The sequence below is a fragment of the Heterocephalus glaber genome, unplaced genomic scaffold (assembly GCF_053883595.1).
Source record: "Heterocephalus glaber isolate CG9 unplaced genomic scaffold, H.glaber_assembly_v1.0 deba00001673, whole genome shotgun sequence".
In the NCBI taxonomy this organism is placed as follows: domain Eukaryota; kingdom Metazoa; phylum Chordata; class Mammalia; order Rodentia; family Bathyergidae; genus Heterocephalus; species Heterocephalus glaber.
Window position 1 is genome coordinate 8,512,858 of NW_028258410.1, and position 19,639 is coordinate 8,532,496.

A 19,639-nucleotide genomic window follows, 5' to 3' on the forward strand; every position below is an offset into this window, starting at 1 on the left:
TCCAGGTCTCTGCTCCATCCTTGGGCTCAGCGTCTGCTGGAAGGCAGGACAGGAGCACACAGCCTCTGTCCATGCACTGTGAGAGCTGCGTACCCTGAGCAACATGGAGGAGTCTGGCAAATGGAGAAGGACCGGAGGGACCATGAAGTTAGGGGAGCACTGGTGAGCTCCTCTGGAGAGGGCGGGCTTCGTGGGCACCAGGAGGTGCTGGGTCTGGAGGGCCAGGGGCCTGGGGTGCAGAATTAAACAAAGGCCCATGAACAAGCCCCTGCTGTTAACAGAAGGTAAGGGGTGGCTGAACTTTGTAGTTTGTCGTAACCCCCCCCTTTTTTCAGTTCAAGCAGAGTGTACCTGGAAGGGGTCAGATACTGTCGAAGACAACCAGCATCATCCCTGTGCCCCCCCCCTTTACCCTACTGTCAGAGGCAATCTGGCAGGAAGATCACAAGTTCAAGCCCACTCTGGGCAACTTAGCAACTTACTGAGAACTTGCCTCAAAATTGAAAAGGGGGTTGCCAGGGATTTAGCTCAGTGGCTCCACTGCCTGCCTCACAGCTCCAGGTCCCAAGTTCGATCCCCAGTACAAAAAAAAAATTTAAAGGGGAGGGGTGTGTGGCTTAGTGTGAAGGTTCTGGGGTTCAATCTCCAGTTTTTTTTAAAAAGGTGAACCCCCTTCCCAGAGGGCAGGGATTCCCTCCTTCTGCACACTGTGTGCTCTTCATTTGTCTTAATTAGCTTGTTTAGTTAAAGCTCTGTGGTTCCGGGCAAGCTAGCCAACTTTGCTGTGCTCTGTCTGTCTGTCTGTCTGTAAACAGGAATAATGACATCAACTAAGACTGAGGCGAGACTTAAATGGAAATCTCGCCCGGACAAAGTGCAGCACCTGGGTACTGTGGTGTTTCCTATTCAAGTACTTCACAGATTTCATCCCGAGTAAAAAGTTCAAGCCCCACCCCCAACAGGCGGCTGCAGCCCTGTGCTGCGACTCTTTTCTTCTAGATATCTTTGGGGGCCCTCAGCCCCTAGCATGTCCGGGATCTCCCCTTCCTTCTTCACTGCCCATTCCCAGTGCTCACGGGACATTTTCCGGATTCCTATAAACTCTGCAACCCAGGCCTTGGAGGCCGGCGCTGCGCTTTGTGCTAGAAGAGGGCACAAGCCTGCACCCCCTCACCCTCCCCAAAGCCCCTGTGAGGGGCAGGCGCCACTGTCCCCTCACTTCAAGGACGCGGTCTGAGTCCCTCTGGGGCGGACTAGGGCGAATCTTTACGGAGGGAGCCGCACTCTCCAGCCACTGGGCGCTGCGGGTGAGCTCCCTGCTGAGAGAAAAAACGGCCGAGCACCCTGGAGGGAGCAAGGATGGCCCGAGGAGATGCCCGAGTGTCGAGCATTCGCAGAGAGAGAAACGACCGGAGTCCACCGAGCAGCTTCCACCCGGGGCCCTGAGGGAGAGAAAGGAAGAGGGGGCCGCTAAAGCCAACTGTGGCGGCCAGGCCCCTAACCCAAGGGCGCACACTCGTCCCCCGCAGCCTACCGCACCGCACCTCTGCGCGCAGCCGGGAGCCCGCGGTCCAGCCGTCTGTGCGCTCCCCAGGCCTAGGCTGGGAGTGGGAGTCTGTGCCGGCCCCCTGCCCCCTTCCACCTTCCGCAGCTCCGCCTCTCCGGCGCCTCCACCCACACCCGGAATCCCTGCGTGCTGCGGGAACTTGAGCGCACGGAGGAGGACTAGGCAGGCGCGGACGCAGCCTCCATCTCCACCGCCTGACAGCGCCGGGGCTGGCGACCACGCAGGCGGCGCCGGGCTGAGTCCCCAGGGGCCCAGGGCTATGGCGCCAACCCGCATTCCGCGGCAAGGTCCCCAAGGCTAGTCCTGGGGCCTCTCCGCTCTTGCCTGACTTTGCTCCAGCGCACCCGGCCCACAGGAGCCGGACTGGGAGAACCGGAGACGTTCACAGCCCCAAGCCCCGCTGCGTGCTGCCCCGCTCCGTGCAGAGCCCGGTGGTGAAGCTGGGGCGACCAAAGTCACCAGCGAAGCTGAGCCAGGGGCTGGCTCTCCACCATTCGGCTGTGGGCGACGGGAAAAGCACGCAGCCCCACCACTCGGGTCACCCCTCCCTGGCATTTTTGCCCGAAAGTTCTGGAGAGTATTGTGAAGTCCCACGCTGGGGTGGAGGCTTGTAGCTAGGCCGGAGACAGTGGCCTGAGCGTGTCCGCATCAACAAAAAGCTGGACCTGGCCAACCCCCGAGCGCGCCTCCAAATCCCTGCTAGTTCCAAAACTGAGGAACCGGCCCTCGCTGGCTTCGCGCACGTACTGGCCGGGACACCGAGCGCGGGCCCAAGCCGCGGTCAAGGAATCCGGATCTGGGCCGGGAGTTCAGAAGCGCGACTAGCAGGCCCGCGCGTCCACAGGTGTGGTCCTTCCGGGGTCCGAGACCCAACCTCGAGACGCAACCCGCCGCTGAGCCAGCCTTGCGCGGGCGCCCCGGGACCTGTGAGTTCCGCAAACGAAATCAAGTCTCCGGGCCCTCCGAACACGCGCACTCGCGCCGCCGGCAACTGCCCGGGCCTAGCTGTGGGAGCCCGTGCCGGCGTCCCGTCCCTGCCGCCGAATCCCGCGAGCCCGGCCTGCACCCGTGGTCACGTGGCCCCGCGACCAAAGCCCGGGCGCTGACCCCGCGGGGAGGGAGGGGCGGGCGCCGGGAGCGGGGGGCGGCGCGGGGGCGGGGCGGGCGGAGGGAGGCGGCCCAGCGCGCGGGAGTCCCTGCGGAGCCGCTCGGGCCCGGCAGCCCAGTCTCCGGCCCGCCGGTCGCCGACCCTGCGCAGCCGGTACCGTGCCGTCCCGCCCCCGGTGAGTGCTCCACGCCGGCCTGCGGTGCGCGCCGCCCGAGCCACGGGTCCCTCGGCGGGGCCTTGCGCCCGCGGGCGCCCGGCCCTGTCCTTTCCAGCCCCGGGAGGCCTGGGTGGGGAGGGGAGCCCCGCAGGCCGCCCGGGGCAGCTCCTCCCCGCGGGTCCCGGAACCTGCGCTCGCCCAGAGCCGGCCAGGCCGCGGCACCTGCGGGGCACAAGGCGGGCGCCGGCTCGGGTGCCAGTGGCAGGGACTGCGACGCCCGCCCTTGTTTCCTCCAGGTTGGGGCCGCGCCCGTGGACATGTACCAGAGCCTGGCGCTGGCCCCGAGCCCCGGCCAGGCCGCCTACGCCGACTCCGGCGCCTTTCTGCACGCCGCGGGCGCTGGCTCCCCGATGTTCGTGCCGCCGGCGCGCGTCCCCTCCATGCTGCCCTACCTGCCGGCGTGCGAGCCCGGCCCACAGCCCCCCGCGCTCGCCGCGCACGCGGGCTGGGCGCCGGCGGCCGCCGCAGACCCCTCGACCTTCGCTTCCGGAAGCCCGCACCCACCGACCGCGCCGCCCGGGGCCGCCGCCTTCCCCTTTGCGCACAGCCCGCCCGCCCCGGGCAGCGACGGCGGCGCCTACCAGGGCGCGCTGCTGCCCCGCGAGCAGTACCCGGCCCCCCTCGGCCGGCCCGTGGGAGCCTCGTACCCGGCCGCCTACTCGCCCTACGTGAGCCCAGACGTGGCCCCGTCGTGGGCCGCCGGGCCCTTCGATGGCAGCACGCTACACGGCCTGCCGGGCCGCCCGGCTGGGCTCGCAGGCCGCAGGGCCGCCTTCGGTGAGTGCTGGGGCTGGGACGGGGGTGCTAACGGGGCGCTGCGGCCGCGCGGGCGAACCCGCGCCCTGCGAAGTGCCCGGCCTCGGGGCCAGTAACCTGGGAATACCGTGGCTCCCCGCCCGGTGAGAAGCCTGGACCCAGAGTTCTCTCACCGTAAGGGAAAGTGCACACACCTCTGCCTTTCATCTGAACCCCAAACAGCGTTTCGGGTCGCCTTAAACCTCTTTTGTTTTGGTTTATGAAAAGTTTTGCAAATGATATCTACTAAGTTAAGAATACCAGACTAAGTCGCTACACGCATCTGGTCTAGAATGTTTGCATTCTACGTTGGGACTGGATTTCCATCGCTCAGGGAGCATAAACGTAGGCGATCAGATTCCGGGTTTATAAAGCGGACCAATTCCACCCGGGTTCTGAGTACCTTCGGGGCACAGTCTCTTTCTGGCGCGCAGAGCGAGAGGAAGGCCAGGCCACACCTCTGTGCTCACCGCAGGGGTCCCCAGGACCATCTTTCTGGGGACCTTTGGGCCTCCGCGCTTCTCGGGAGCGGATTTTGACCCCAGAGAGGAAAACGGGCGAAGGAGCAGCGGCCAGCCGCCGCCGGGGACCCCTGACCGGGCGCCCCACTCAGCCCTGCGCCTGGCGCCCACCCCCGGCTGGGTGATGATTGATCCTCGCCCCGCCCCCACCCGGCACCCCGCCGCCCGAGCGTCGCCGGCGCCTGGCCCGGCCGGGAGGGGACCAGCGAGCCCTGGGAGCCCTCTGGAAGGAGGACAGCGGTTGCAACCACAACAAAGCTGACAGTAGGCCGTCCAAGCCCTCGTGAGGTTTTGAGGCTGGCTGGGGTTCACCACCCCTGTAGGTTCGCTTACTTTGCAGAGGGGTCAGCCGGGTTGGCCGCACGCTCACTGGACAGAGCCCTGCATCTGCCCCCTCTCTGGTTCCCAAGCCGGTCAGAAATCCAGCAGGGGACTCTGGTCCAGAGGGGGCCACCCTAAGGCTTGGCTTGTTATTCATACTCTTACCTATAAGAAAGAGGCTAACGAGTTTTACTGTGTGCAAATTAAAAGTAAAAATGCAATGAGACCAAGGACATAAAAGTGTGAATAGAAGAAGTTTACTGCACAATTAAAGGAAGAGAGAAGTCCCTCCGGAGCACTGGGCTCCTGAGGAGGGCCAAGCCGAGGGCTCACCACTCACTAGCTGCCTGTCCCGCAGTGCCCGACTTCTTGGAAGAGTTCCCTGGCGAGGGCCGAGAGTGCGTCAACTGTGGCGCCCTGTCCACCCCGCTGTGGCGCCGCGACGGCACTGGCCACTACCTGTGCAACGCCTGCGGCCTCTATCACAAGATGAACGGTGTCAACCGGCCACTCGTGCGGCCCCAAAAGCGCCTGGTGAGTGTCACCAACATGGTTGGCTCCCCTGCACCCCTGGGCCTGCGGTAGCCTCCAGGGGTCAGTCAGGTGGGGGACTAAGCGTGCTGGAGTATGTGGGCAGCTCTGCTCCCTCCCCTGGCTTTGCAGACGCAGGCAGGGTCAGATGGGGGCTCCTGGGGAGGTGCCTGCTCAGCAGCCCCATCTCTGCTCCCCGGGGTTAGTGCTCAGCTGCCTGGCTGCTCAGACCTTGGGGCCTCTGCCAGGGCCTGGTTTGGGGCAGTCTCTCCATGGGCAGGCCAGGGAGTGCTGTGGGCCCAGTGGCCCCAGGAGCTCAGCCCTGAGCCAGGGCCTCAAGTGACCTCTCTCGGGATGGGGCCGAGGGAGTGGCTCCTAGGTGCTCTCTTGGGGACAGTGAGATCCTAAGTGGGAGGCTGTTTGGATCTGAGACCTCTGGGAAGCACTTCCTACGCATACTTCCTGGACCCCAGGAGAGGCATCTTCTGCCTCTTCTCAGCCTTGTTGAGCAAAGCTTTTCACTTTCGATTCTTCCCAGTGTGTGTCAGGAGCAGGAGGTCTCTGGTTGTCGCCAGAAATTGCACAGGAGTGTGAGTGAAGCAGCTTCATTCTTAACCTGGCAAGCTTCAAGTTCAAGTTTTTAAGCACGTTGGGATGTTGATGTGTGCTGGTTCGCTGATGTCCGTGAGGTCTCGGGGTTGGCAGGGTGTTCCTGGAGCACCAGGTCCTCAGGTGTGACAGTGTGTACCCGTGCAGGACTGGGCCCCAGGGCGGGGAGCAGTCGTGTCCCCTAGGTCGGCACCCTGTGAACAAGGAGGTCGTGCTCTGGTCTCTGTGACGCCTGCATGGAGGCCTGGCTATGGTTCTGCGGTAGCTCAGCCCTGTGGGGACCCTGAGAGCAACCCGCCAGGGCTAGCAGGCAGTGGGGAGCGCTTGGGCTTCTGGGCAGCCAGGCCTCCACTCTCCCTTGAGCTGGCCTAGGGCCTGGGAATCTACAAGGCTCCCTCCACACTGTGCCTTTTGCTAGGAAGGTCACACATCACTCTTGACCCCGTCCTGCAGCAGATGGCCCCCTCCCCGCACCTGCTGCCTGTCTGGTCTCTGGCCTCTGAGACAGGAAAACTGAGGTTGACAGGGTAGGATCTCCCCAGGTCTTGTGGGACTACACCCCAGGCGGCCCAGGCAGCAGGCTCTGTCCCCTCCCCTCCTGCCAGACCCTGGACCAGATACCAGAACACACTGGTGAGCAGGGAAGGGGCCAGGGAAAGCTGGCCTGTCTCCTCTGGGGACAGAGGTGTGGGACCTCCCTGCTCTCCTCCACCAGAAAATTCCTGACTGGGGATCCAGTCTGCACTGAGACATAGTAATTCGTTTGCCTTTACATCAGCCCAGAGGATGGCCCTGGGCTCAGAGAGGCTGAGCACTTTTTCCTAGGGTGCACAGCTGTAAGCAGCTGACACTGGATGGCCCTGGCCAGCCGTGCCCTGAGTCTTCCAGCCCAGGACTGGACCCCAGCCATGGGCTGCAGCATTGCATGGACAGCTCCCCAGAACTCTGAGCCTTGGCCTGCTTATCTGAGAGTGGGAGATGGATTTGGAATTGTCCATGCCTGGTCAGACAGGATAAATGGCACCATGGAGGCAGAGAGTTCAGAGAGCCCCGAGCAGGCTCCAGGGACAGTGAGGCCTGTTTCCTGGTCTGGGAGACATGGGTAATGGCTGTGGGGCTGTCTCCTGGGTAAAGGGCCTGTTTACCTGCCACTGTCCCCAAGGCCACAGGCCCCGCGGGTGGGGATGACGAAGTCACTCCTGTGTCCGGGCCCATCCAGACCTGATCGTGGTACAGCCAGGAGGTGTTTGCCAAGTCAGCCCTTCGCAGGGCCCACTGCTGTCTTCCCGGAGGACCCTAGGGTTTTCCCTACCCTGCTCCAGGCTGCTTACCTCATGGCTCAGGGACTCAGCACTACCACTTGCCCACAGGCTGGTCCTGACAGCCAGGCTGGGCAGAGGCCCCGAAACCCAGAGAGCCCTGAGGCCAGAGCTAGGCCTAGATGCCTCCTGGCCATAGAGGCTGGGTTGGTCACCCCCACAGGCCTACCCTGCAGCTCCCTAGCTGTGCCCCGCTGCTCCCTTGAGTGCAGCCAGAACTGATGCCCCGAGGGGCTCCCTAGCAAGAACTTGTCCTGTCCCCCATGCAAAGGATTTAGAAGTGTCACCAAGAACACAGGGAGATGACACTGCCCCGACAGGACCCGTGGCTCTCTGGGCCTTGCATGCCCTGTGTGTCACACTTGGACGTGAGGCTCCTGTCGGGGTGCCAGGGAGGGGAGCAGTGTCAGGGGCCCCAGCTCCCACCTCCTCAGCATCCCTGTGCTGCACGCCCCTCCCACCACCTGATGCCCACATTCGGGGCATGACCAGAAGCTGCCTGGGCCCTGTGAAGCCTCGACTGGGCAGCTGAGGCAGCAGCCCCACTGTTAAGGCTGGCTCCAAGCAGGGCCAGTCATGTGGGGCCGCGCTCCCTTCCGCATGAGTGAACCTGTCCCCGGTGGGTCTCCACCTTCGACTGCTCACCAAACGCCGTTCTTCCTGCACAGACCTGCAGGACTCTTGTCATGGAGTCAGCTTGCCCTTAGCTGTCCAGGAATTACACGTCTTAGCCAGTTATGTCCACTGTGTTGTCTCCAAAAGGGGACTCATTTGCCACTGGCAGCACTGTGGGCCCTGGGCTCTGACGCCAGCCGTGCACCCTCCCGGTTGTGACTAGGCAGCGCCCTTGTCCACACCGACTTATTTGGAAGTCTCAGTGCAGAGCCTGGAGATCCACGTGGCTCTGCTCGGCCGAGCAGGCTTTGAAGATTAACTTCTTTTGAGAACAAGATGCAGCCAGAAGAGGCCTGGCCACTGGGCAGCCTGAGAGTGACCAGACCTCGCTACTGGTCCAGAAGTGAGGAAGGACAGGGAGGCTCGGGCCTGTGTGGGTGGCAGCAGCAAGACCCTGGTGTGGGAAGTCAAGGGCAGGGAGGGAGGTGGTTCTGCTCACTTCAGGCCCCGTCTCTGGTGCCTCGGCTCGCTGGGCCTGTCTCCCATCTGTACAGAGGCGATCTCTGAGGCCACAAGAAAAGGCAGATGAGGAAGTAATTTGAGGTTGTTTTTTTTCTTGGTCATTGTCCCTCCCTTCCCCTCCCCGTTTTTGTAATTTTGTAAAAGTAAAACACAGTAACTGTTAAAGTACCCAAATGTGGCTTCCAGGCTGTTCTGTCACTGCCAGGGTTCGGGTGGCAGGCTAGTGTGCATCCTGCATGCCTGTGTCTGCACACAGGCCACTTGCTCTGCACCTCTCTGTCACCGGTCCCCATGGCAGGCAGCTGTCGGGGGCTGTGTGTGCAAGTGTGTGCGAGTGTGTATGTACCTGTGGGTGCTGAGCGCGGTCATGGGTTAAAGTGCCTGAGGGTCCTGTTGGTTTGCAGAAGGGCTTCAGAGCGGGGCAAGGACTGGAGTGCAGGACAGCCAGTTAAGTGTGGCTGCAGGTAAATGAGTATTTCTGTACTTAATGTCTCGAGTGTCGCAGGCAACATGCACAAAATATTCACTGTCCCTGACTAGCCAGGCTTCCCCCAAAGGAGGCACTAAGGCCAAGGCTGTACCCACTGTGCGAAGCAGAGGATGGCTGGAGCTCTGGGAGATTCTAGGCCTCTCCCTGGACAGTAGGCGCCAGGGCTCAGAGGGCGTGTCCACAGCACCTGCCCCTGAGAGGCAGTGGGAGGGACAGAGGGCCTGGACAGACAAGCCCCAGACCAGTGCTCCTGCCTCAGAGGGTGCCCACCATCCACCCCAGGACCAGAGGTGCCACTGCCCTTCAAGGAGCTGCCAACTCCCTCTGCTCTGGGGTGAACAAGTCCCACCCCACCTGGCCTGGGAGACCCTGGTGCACAGAGCGCCTGTCCCCTGGGTCCCGCCAGTAGGACAGGAGCTCTCTAGCCCGGTCCCTTCCTCTCCTTCCTGTTCCTTCATTGCGGACCCTGGGTAGGTTCCCCAGAAGAAGCAGGTGTAGTTTTCCAGGCCACCAGCAGCTGCCTACAGCATGGGGTGGGACAAGGATGTGTCCCTGAGGATTGGGGGCGTGGCTGGTGCTTAGGACTTCAGATGTTCCCCCCTCTCACTCTCAGGCTGTCCTCAGGGGCAGGCCCTTGCCCTTGGCCACAGCTGGGGTTAGGGGAGCGGGCAGGAGATGGTCCACAAGGCTGGCACACTCGGTCATTGCCCAGGAAGCACTGCAGAGTGCTGACAGTGCGGAAACTGAGGCTGCCGTGTACACTCACCCTGATGCCACAGGGTGCATCCTTTTTTCCACTAGGTTTGATGGTCTTAGTTATTTTCTGGCTCTGTCCTGGGCTAGAGAACACAGGGAGGACATGGCATAGAGTGTGAGACCTGGATCTCATGACTCTGTGTTCCAAGGTGCTGCTGACCAGTCGGGACGCTGGCTGCTGAGGGAAGACAGGCGGGGACCCTGCAGACACCCCAGACGCTGTTCCAGTTTAGGGAAGAGGTGTTACTCAGGACAGGGACAGGGCCCCGCGGGGACAGCTGCACCCTCTAGGGACAAGGGCTGGGGAAGGGCTGGGAAGGTTGGTGCCACAGCAAGGGGGCAGGCTTCTGGCCAAGGTGCCCAGAGGACCCTGGCCAGCACCCCAGACATTGAGAGTAGGTCGGCAGGGCCAGCTGGGGTCCAGGGCTGAGGAGAGGCTGTGGTAAGCCCGCAGGAGTGATGCCTCAGCAGCCAGCACTGCATGGTACAGGACAACACAGCTCCTGGAGTTGCCCGGGCCTTGTGAGGTCCAGATTCCTGAGCCCTGATGGACCCCTGACTCAGCCCCAGAGGCCCCAGCTGCAGGGAGGTGTGGGATCCCGGGGTCCATCTGCTGGGAGCCAGGGGGACGCGGTGGACATGTCGGACGTGCAGAAGGCCTCAGTGGCCCAGTCTTGCTCTGACTCCGAGCCTAGGGCTTGGGGCGGAGGGGTGTGGCAAGCAAGCCCTGGTACCAGCCAAGAGAGAGCCACACTGAGCCTGGAGCTGCAGGCTCAGTAGAGAGCTGTCCAGAGGGAGCAACAGGCCCATAGCCCCACCCTTTGGCCTCAGACATTCGGGTTTCAGCACAGCATGGTGATTCAGAGCCATCACAAGAAAATGGCAACTGCGTTTTTGTTCCTGGCTTTCCTAGCCTGTGCTGGGCTTCCTAGTGCCATTTACCAGGAGGTGAGCTGCATTCCCAGGTTTCCAGGGCTGGTGAGCTGCAGTTCTGAGGAACCAGGGACACCGTGTCCTGCCAGGCCAGACCAGGGTGGACTCCCAACCTCCGCACCAAATGCCTCCCCTGGCCCCAAGGGATCCCCACCCTGGCGGCTGCTCAGCCCCGGCGCTGAGTCTTGCTGCCCCACGAGTGCGTCTCACAGCTTCCTGTCCCACAGTCCTCGTCCCGCCGCGCTGGGCTCTGCTGCACCAACTGCCACACCACCCACACCACGCTCTGGCGGCGGAACACGGAGGGTGAGCCCGTGTGCAACGCCTGCGGCCTCTACATGAAGCTGCATGGGGTGAGTGTGGCCTCTGCCAGCCTCAGGGCCAGCTCCCGCCCTGGCCAGTGCTGGGGCATGGCCGGATGGCTGGTTGCCTCGTCCCGCCCACTGTGCAGACTGGCTCTCCCACACCATTCCTCCCAGGCTGAGCTCGGGCATCCCAGGCCCCCCGACCCCAGCGGTGCTGCGGGAGGTCGGGTCAGGCACCCACTGCTGTGCCCACAGCTCCTCACCTTGGCTGGGAAGAAAGAGCCCAGTCAGCACCTGGGTCAGCCCCGGAGCCCGGGAGGGTCCGGCTCCGTAGGGCCTCCGTGCGTGCAAGAGGCCCAGAGGTGAGCAGGGCTGGGACCGGCCGTCCACCCCACTGTCCCCGCCAGGTGCCGAGGCCACTAGCGATGAAGAAGGAAAGCATCCAGACTAGGAAACGGAAGCCAAAGGGCATCACCAAGGCCAAAGGCTCCTCAGGTTTGTGGGAGTTGGGAGGGTGCCCTGCTTCCCGACCCTGAGCTGGCCAGCCCCTGCTTGGAGGCCTTTGGCTCCCTCCGGTCCATGCTAGGTCCACGCTAGGGTTGCGTGTGTTTGGCCTGCACTCTGTGCCCCTGGAGACAGACACACCCAACTCCGCCCTGGGGAGACTGGTTGGGAAGGCAGGATGCAGAGCGAGGCGTGGGGAGACCCTCGGCCCTCGGCCCTCGCCCAGCACCTGTGCTGTGTGGCTGAGAGAAGAAGTCTCAGACCTCTGGGCCAGGTCGGAAGGGGAGCATGGCCAGATCTGGCACCCTCTGTAAGTGCCCCACCTGCCCTCCCAGGGTCCAAAACAAACGCCAGGGCCTCCCCACCCACTGTCCCCAGCGCCGAGAGCTCAGCCGCCACTCTGAAAGCGGAGCCCAGCCTGGCATCCCCAGCATGTGCCGGGCCCAGCATCGCCTCTCAGGTAAGCGCAGTTGGGGCAGACAGCCAGGCTGGGTCCATGTCCCTCCCAGGGAGCCCCACCTCTCCTCCTCCGAGGACTCTAGACCCAACAGAGCCCTGTGAGCCGTCCCCAAGGTCTGTCCCGAGCTCGGGGCCATGCATAGACCCGGCCCCCACAGCCATGGTGCCTGAAGGAGAGGTCCTCAGGAGGCGCCCCCACCCCTTTCCAGGGCTGGGGTCCTTGGGGCAGTCACCCTGTCACGAGAGCTCCCACCCCTCTCCCAGAGAGGGGTGCTGCTCCCACATCTTTGTGCACCCACTCCCTACAGACCTCTGACCCGGCCGATGACCCCCTGACCCCCAGCCACTTGGAGTTCAAGTTCGAGCCTGAGGACTTCGCCTTCCCATCCACAGCCCTGGGCCCCCAGGTGGGCCTCGGCGGGGCCCTGCGCCAGGAGGCCTGGTGTGCACTGGCCTTGGCCTAGGTGCCCGGCAGCCTGGCATTGGGAACCACCCGGAACAGCACCCACAGAGCCACCCCCAGACCTGCCCGCCCTCAGCCACCTCCTGGAGTCGGGGCGCAGGTGCCATTGGCAGTGGCAGGGAGGCTTCTGTGCCCGGGGCCCAAGGAGAAAGGACTCAGCCCCACCCTGGCAGCAAGGGACTGACTCCCAGGCCACAGCCAAGGTCAATTTGAATCCCTCATCAGCACTCACTGCAGCACTTACAGGTTGTAGCCACTGGGGAAAGCCCCCAGCCTGCTTCTATAAAACCCGGATTCCAAGTGAAGGCCTGAGGGCAGCTGCATGGGGGAGCCTGGGAATGGGGCCTCCTGGGGCCTCAAGGTCTTCATCTCCCACATTTGAGGGAGGAAGCTGTGGCACACAGTCCTCTGCCTCCTATGGGAGCAGGACCGCCAGGGATAGATGTGTAAGTTGCGCACTGTACCAGGGCACCACCCCAAGGGGAAGCTGGCCACACTGCAGTCATCACCATCTTATGTATTTATTTGGATGGTTTTTGCAGAGGGGCAGTAAAGGGCCTTGTTCTGACCGAGTCTATGTACTGTGGCCACTTCTATGTTGTGATTGGTGGGGAGGGAGGCTATCTCACTGAGTAGTCCAGGCTGGCTATGTACTCACAGTGATCCTCCTGCCTCAGCCTCCTGAGTGCTGGGATTACAGGCGTGCACCACCACACCCAGTATGTGGCCATTTCTTACTTGCAGCATAAAATATCTAGGCCTCCATTTGGACAGAGGCACTGTGGGGGTGGGGGTGGTTGGCCTCCAAGCCAATCAATCCAATGCAAGCCGAAGTCTCGGGTTCCATCCAGCAGTTAGTGACACCCCCTCTCACCAGGGCATGCTGGGAGCTGAAGCCAGTGCTGAGGACCCGATGTTGGGGAGCAACAGGGAATGGGGGGCCCTCCAGGAGCCACATCCCCACATTCATCCGATTGCTGCTGTTCTCCAGTACAACCTGATTTTTCCAGGAAAGCCAGGAACCTGGAGGTTTTTAAATGTGAACTCTTCTAATCCAAAACTTTGTTTACGAACTCCCATTTTGATTTTAAAGTCTGAAATATTGCCATCAGCTGTAACCCAGTGGACACTCATTTAAAACTTAAACCCAGCATCTGGAAGCCTGGCCTCCAGGATCTCCCGTCTGGTGCCTGTGCAGTCCCAGCCTGGCCCTGGACACTGGCAGGCGACGGCACGGCTCTGAAATGCCACCTGGTGGCCTGGCCTGGCTTCCATGGCCCCTGCAGGCCTCAGGCCTCAGAGGTGCAGCAGCTCCAAGGTCCTCAGTGGAGGGAGACAGATGCTGGGCAGAGCACGGGAGCAGGTGCTGGCCTCAGTGTGCTGCATGGTGGGCCCTGGAAGAGCAGGCAGAGAACCAGGTGACAGCGCTCCGTCTGCTCGGAGCCTCCTTGCCATCCCCACCTCTGGAAAGCTGCTCCAGCTGCTCCTGCCTCCTCCATCCCACAAGAACCACAGTGGGGACCTTGGCCCCATGCCCACCAGACCTGGCTCCTGCTGTAGGGTTTCCAGTGTATCCCCACGGGAGGGTGCAGCCCCTCCAAGTGCCAGACCTGGGTCCCAGAAGTCCCAGGCATGGGCCCTGTGCAGCTGCTGGCCAGTGTGGGGGACCCCGCAGTAATGTCATGGGGTGCTGTGACTTCCTGCCTGCCTGGCCCGGGGCGAGCTGAGGGATCCCCACGGGGGCCCAGAGGCTCTGATGGCACCTCAGGTGCTGGGCCCTGCTCTAGTGGGCACCCCCACACCTTGTGGACCTGCCCGGGGGCCCATTCACAGGTGAGGAAACTGAGGCACAGGGGTAAGTAGTCTCCCAGCCAGGGAGGGCCAGAGTCTCTGTCCTGGCTCCTGCACAGCCTCACACATCCCCACCCATCTTAGCCCACCAAGAACAGCCAGGGATGGGGCCGGAGCTTCCCACCAAGCCGGACTGAGGATCACGCCCTGCTACAGCCTCCCCACAGCAGACCTCGGAGTCCACGCAAGGCCACATGGCTCATGAGGGCTGGGCACCGGGGCCACAGTGCAGGCCCCCACTGCAGCGCTGACCCTGGAGCCCCATGGCATCAGCCAAGTCACTCCATCTAAGTCTGGTTTCCCCTCCTGTGAGGGGACGGCTGGGCCTGTAACACACTCTCAGGGTAGATGGCCCCTGGGAGGCCCTAGATACCGCAGAGCAGGAACTAACCCACCCAAGGAGGCTTCCGGGACCAGACCTCTGCAATGTGTGCAGAACAAGCAAGGTCCCCCTTGGATGGGAAGAGCCAGGCGGGATGGTGGAAGGGCTTGGGGACCATGAGAGGGATCACCAAGGGCAATGGAGAAGCAGCCCCTTCAGTTCCATATCACCATGAAAGATGTGCCCAGGACGAGGGAGACAGACCACCCCAGCACTGGGCATGGTCATTGCTGCTAAATTTAAGCTTTCTCCTCTCCAGGCAGAAGCTGCCCGACCAAGGGCTTCAGTATAGCAGCTGGGCACCCCTCCCTGCCACTCCTCTCGCTGCCCCCCATGCTGTGAGCCGCCAGATGAGGCAGGAGACAGGCCAGTGAGGGGAGCCCAGGACCCCTTATCAGAAGGGCAGGACCAGAAGGTCACTTTGCTGCCCGTTATGCAGCTGATTCTGTCACCCTCGAGCTAAAGCAGATGTGCCGGAGATACTGTACCTGGAAATATGCCCTTCTTGACTGTGGAGGGTGTCCTGCCCCCACCCCATGCTCAGTCCTAGGCACCCTGGGGAAGGCAGAAGGCCCCAGTGAAACCCAAAATTCAAGGGCATGGTGTATAGAAAAGGGGCACCCGGGGTTCCACCTGATGAGGTTTCTTGACACCCTACACTTCATGAGTGGATCTCGTCCCTTGCCCTGGCCCCACGCCCACCCGTGCACTGCTTCCCTCCACCCTCATTTCTGGGTCCAGCTGCAGTGGTCACCATGTGTTGGGCGTGCTCGCTGCACGTGAGGGGTGCTAGGGATGGGGCCCAGGGCTTGCTCATACTGAGCGGGCACTGCACCCTGGAGCTACACCCCCGGCCCCCTGCGTGCTGCTGGCAGAATGGCTTCCAAGGCCGCCCTTCAAGGGGCAGCCGAATCTCAGGGACACCATTGTGTCATCCCGCACTATGACTGGAGCTTCCGGGGTTCAATCAAGACGAGGGCTCCTTTTCTCCATTCTTACAAAAAGACAGCTCATTGCGAAGCGGGGTTGAATTCTCTAGGGCTCCCGTCTGAAAAGGGTGACCTGTCTGAGCAGGGAGAAGCGCGACCTAGGGCAGTGACAAAAGGTACCAGCATCTTGTGTGACCAAGTAAGGCCGTTTCTCAGGAAAGCCCACTTCCTGTCGCTATTATCAGATCTGTCACCAGCGTCAGTGCTGTCACCAAAACTGAAACTGCATGTCCGGAGAGGGGACATCTTAGGAAGGGCGCTGACATCCCATGGGCCCCCACCGCTGGCCTTTGCCACAACCAGGAGCAGTTCTGGGAGCCCTGGTGGCCGATCTCCAGGGTGTGTGGACCGGGCAGGGAAGGCTTCGGCCGAGCAGACACTCACGCCCTTGAGAGGGGCACCGGCTGCCTGGCCCCGGGCCCCTGTATTTCCAGGGGCACCAGACCCGTGGCTGGGGGTGTCATGCCTTAGAGTCTAGTGTGGCTCCCTGGGGTGGGCAGCAGCTGGCATCGCAGCTTCTACAGGCCGGGGCTCAGCCTCTTCCGCTGGGGCTCAGCTGTCTGGCCCCAGGACAGAGCAGCCTTCCTGTTCTGTCCTGCCTCGGCTCATGGTGTGTCGTGCCATGGCTCGTCATCGCTTGTCACCACGTCATCCTCCCGGCAGCCAGGCCAGGTCCTCAGCAAATGCATCTCCTGGCTCATCGCTCGAGGGGGCAGAGGATCCGGGACCATGCTCTTGGGGGGCTGACGCCCTGCACATCTTGCTCTGGGCTGGACGTGGGGGGCTCTGCACGCAGCCCTACTACAGACGAGGGAGGCCAGAGACGCGGGCTTCGGGCAGGCAGACCCTGGGGTGCCTGGGTCTCCCCGACACACACGTGCATTTCAGTGGGGCTGAACCTGGGCCCACAGGGGAGGGCTGTGCTGTGGGCAGCGGGCAGCACCCTCCTCGCAGTGCCCTGCGCAGCCCCGAGACGTTGACACGGAGGCCCCAGCGGCCTTCTTTGCGGCCTGAAAACTCACCCCCGCCCCATTGGCGGATGGCGTCCGGCTGGGCTGGGGCCGGGAGGAGGAAAGTGGCAGGGACGGAGCGCCCAGCTGCACCTCCCACCAGGCTGCCACCCCGGACTCCGGGACCAGGCATGAGGCCATCGCCATCGGCCTTTGTCCTCCAGCTGGCGGCCCTGGCCCCATGGGCTGTCGCATTGCTGCGCCTCAGACCGAGCCCCGCTGCCACCGCCTGCTCTCACCGCTGCAGAGCCCCTGCTCGAGCTCCTCCTGCCCACACCCCACACCCTGTTTCTGCTGCAGCCCCCTCAGCCCAGAACACAACTTCCATTCCGTGGATCTGGGCCTGCTTCTCCTTTGCCTCTAGCTCTGGCTCCCTGGCAGCCCAGCCTGGGACGCTGGCCTGGCCACAGCACCCACACCTCCTGGCACCTGCACCGCTCAGAGATAGTCACCTCCCAGCTCTGGGCCTATGCACATGCCACCCCTGCTGACCGCTTCCTTCATGGGTCTAACTGGTGACTCAGGAGTCAAGACCCTCTGTTCCCCCATGCCCCCTCCATGAAGTCTTGCTGGGAGCACCAGGAGGTCACAGTCCACAGACTCCTGCTACCCTACCTGGAGCTCAAGAGTGCGGCCACCCCAGGCACCTCTTGCAGATAAGCCAGCAGGATTACACGGCTGTGCACACCTGTGAGCCTGGGCATGTGTGCACTAGGGTGTGCAGAGCTTTGATGGGGGCCCATGAGCTCTACTTTCGCTGTGGGCAGGGCCCCACTACCACCCCAACATTGCTCTGGGGTCTCCAGCAGCCAGAGCCATCACCTGCATGCCCACAGTGCCCTGGGACATGGAAGGAAGGGAGATGCTCAGCAGGAAGGCTGGGGTGAATCCTGAGGGAAGCGCACAGCTGAGACCTTGAGGCGCAGACACGGGTTTGGTTTGGTTTGGGGTTTTTTGCTTTGCTTTTCGGTGTTTTGTCTTGTTTTGTTTTATGGTGCTGGGTCTCAACCTCCCCCGCCTTTTTTTAAATTTTGAGACAGGGTCTCACTGAGTTGCCCAAACTGGGCTCAAGTTTTCCATCCTCCTGCTTCAGCCTCCCAGACTGCTAGGATTATAGATGTGCATCCCCATGCTCGGCAAAGATCAGAGTTCTCAGAAGTGTTTAATAATGCAAGATGTTACTGAGTTCCACTGGGAAGAAGATAGGCAGGATTTTAACCCCTACACACAGTGTGGCCAGTCTCCCGTGTGTATAAATATTTAGTGTGTGATTACTTTAATATGTAGGGAAATGGATGCTATCAGTGGTTATCTCCTGAAATTTTATTTTTCTGAACCTTCTCCAGCGAGCCAGCTTTGATAACCGAAAAGGAAACAAAGGCAGCCTCCCTGGGCCTGAGAGGCCAACTCCGCCTACAGCGTCCCTGCCTCCTTGCCTGGGAGGTCTCCTGGAGGGGCCTGGGAGGATGACCCATGGCCAGGTGCACAGTCTCGCCCCACGGAGGCTCCGCAGGGTGGGTGATGGCCACTGTCCCTTCTGCTTGCTCTTGGAAGGTCTGGGGACAAACAGGGCTGGTCCGTGCCAGCTCCCACCTCTAGAGTGTCTCTTCCCCTTGGAGAAGTGACATTTCCCCCTCAGGGGCCATGGCTTTGGTGAGAGACCCTATAAGACAGACCCTCTTGCCCCAGTACACACAGGCCATGCTGGGTCCCACCTCCTGGCCTTTGCCCTCACCTCTCTTTGAGCCCAAAACTCTACCTTGTCCTCTTTGCCTGCAGCCCACACCTCATCTTTCAGGCCTCAGCTAGAACACTAGCTCTTCATAGGACACTCTATCCATCCTGCTCCAGGTGCTGTCCTGTGCTGCTCTCAGGCAGTGTCCCTCTGCTGTCCCAGTGTCCAGCCATCCTGCAATTACAGAGTCCACTGTATCTTGCTTTCCTTCCACCTTGCCCATGGGAAGCAACTTCCCAGCATCACTATGCGCCAGCAGTGGTTCCAGACCTGGTGTAGGTGAGTGTCAGTGCTTGGGAAAGGAACCAGTGAATTAGCAAATGAACAAAAGAACCTGTACAGTGTGCCTGCCCTCCTCAGACCTGGGCTGGAGCTCACTGCCCAATCCAAGGACCACCTACCTCTGGAGTTTGTCAATACCACCTGGGGATGGGGGGCTTCTACCGCTAATGAGTCACTTGAGGAGCTCTCAGCCCTGCTGAGGACACCAAAGACAGGACAAAGGGAAAGGGAAACAGAAGGGCCTATATGAGGGTGGTCCCCAGGTGTTGGATGTCCTGGGACCTGGATGGGATGGGTCTCAGGACCTGTGTGAAGTGAGTCTCTGAACCAGAGAGAGAGAGAGAGAGAAGGAGGGAGAGAGAGAAAGTATATCCCTTCCAAGTCACTCTCCTTCTGACCAGACCCCACTACCAAATGTAAGACTTTTGGGAGACATTCTAGGTCTAAACCATAACAATCTGCCTCACCCCAAAAGGCTCATGTCCCTATTATTATGCGAAATTCATTTAGTCCATGTCTAAGAATCATCAAAGTCTTAACAGTTCCAGCATTGCTGAAAAATACAACTACAAAGTTTTCTCTGAGACTCAAGGCAGACTACTAGCGGGAGCCTTTGTAAAAATCAAAAAGAAAGTCAACACTTCCAATATACAATGTCATGGGGTAAGCATTTCCATTCTAAAACATAGAAATAGAAGAAGAGACAGAAATCAGACCAAAGCAAGACCAAAACATAGCAGAGCAAACATTAATCCTGTAGCTCCATGTTCAGCAACCGGGGTGAGGTGGGGTAAGATGTTAACTCCAAAGGCCTTGGGTGGCCCCACCCCTATGACCATATGGCCTCTCACTTAGGCTGGCTCTGCTCATTCCCTGCAGCTTTTCTCAGCAGATGTTCTACAAGTATCTCCAACTTCCTAGGGTCTCTGTAGCACCTTCGGGTTCACACTCACAGCTTCACACACTGCCCTGTCTTGGGCTCCTGGCAGGGATGATGATCTAGTGCCTGGCCTCCTGAGCCTTCTAAAATCTGGTGGAAACCTCCATGTCCTCATAACTCTTGCATTTTGTATGCTTGTAAAACCACAACCAGCCAGACCTAGTGGTGCATGCCTGTAATCCCAGCACTCGGGAGGCTGAGGCAGGAGGATTGCCAAGAGTTCAAGGCCAGCCTGGGCTACATAGTGAGTTCAGGGCGAGCCTGAACTACAGAGGGAGACCCTACCTCATAAAACAAAACAAAACCAAACAAACAAAAAAACACAGCCACATAGATGACACCAAGGAAGGCTGCCAGCTTGAGCAGTAGCTGGGACCCCTTAGACTATGGCTGCAGCAGCTTCTCAGTGCCTGGG

At 61.2% G+C, this 19,639-nt stretch overlaps 1 protein-coding gene across 1 annotated transcript; it reads left to right on the forward strand.

Moving 5' to 3' along the window:
- Positions 1–2,721: 2,721 nt before the first annotated feature.
- Gata5 (GATA binding protein 5) lies at positions 2,722–16,101 on the forward strand. The gene is made up of 7 exons (XM_004841015.3): positions 2,722–2,850; positions 3,129–3,669; positions 4,888–5,063; positions 10,532–10,657; positions 11,017–11,104; positions 11,449–11,573; positions 11,881–16,101. Exons 2-7 carry the CDS (start codon positions 3,150–3,152, stop codon positions 12,034–12,036), a joined length of 1,191 nt encoding a protein of 396 aa, XP_004841072.1. The 5' UTR covers positions 2,722–2,850; positions 3,129–3,149; the 3' UTR covers positions 12,037–16,101.
- The last annotated feature ends 3,538 nt before the right edge of the window (positions 16,102–19,639 follow it).

Excerpts from the sequence above, each read along its gene's own strand:
- Gata5 (XM_004841015.3), top strand. The coding sequence starts at position 3,150 with ATGTACCAGAGCCTGGCGCTGGCCCCGAGCCCCGGCCAGGCCGCCTAC. Across the intron at positions 3,670-4,887 it reads AGGCCGCAGGGCCGCCTTCG|TGCCCGACTTCTTGGAAGAG; the intron begins GTGAGTGCTGGG and ends CCTGTCCCGCAG. Across the intron at positions 11,105-11,448 it reads CAAGGCCAAAGGCTCCTCAG|GGTCCAAAACAAACGCCAGG; the intron begins GTTTGTGGGAGT and ends CTGCCCTCCCAG.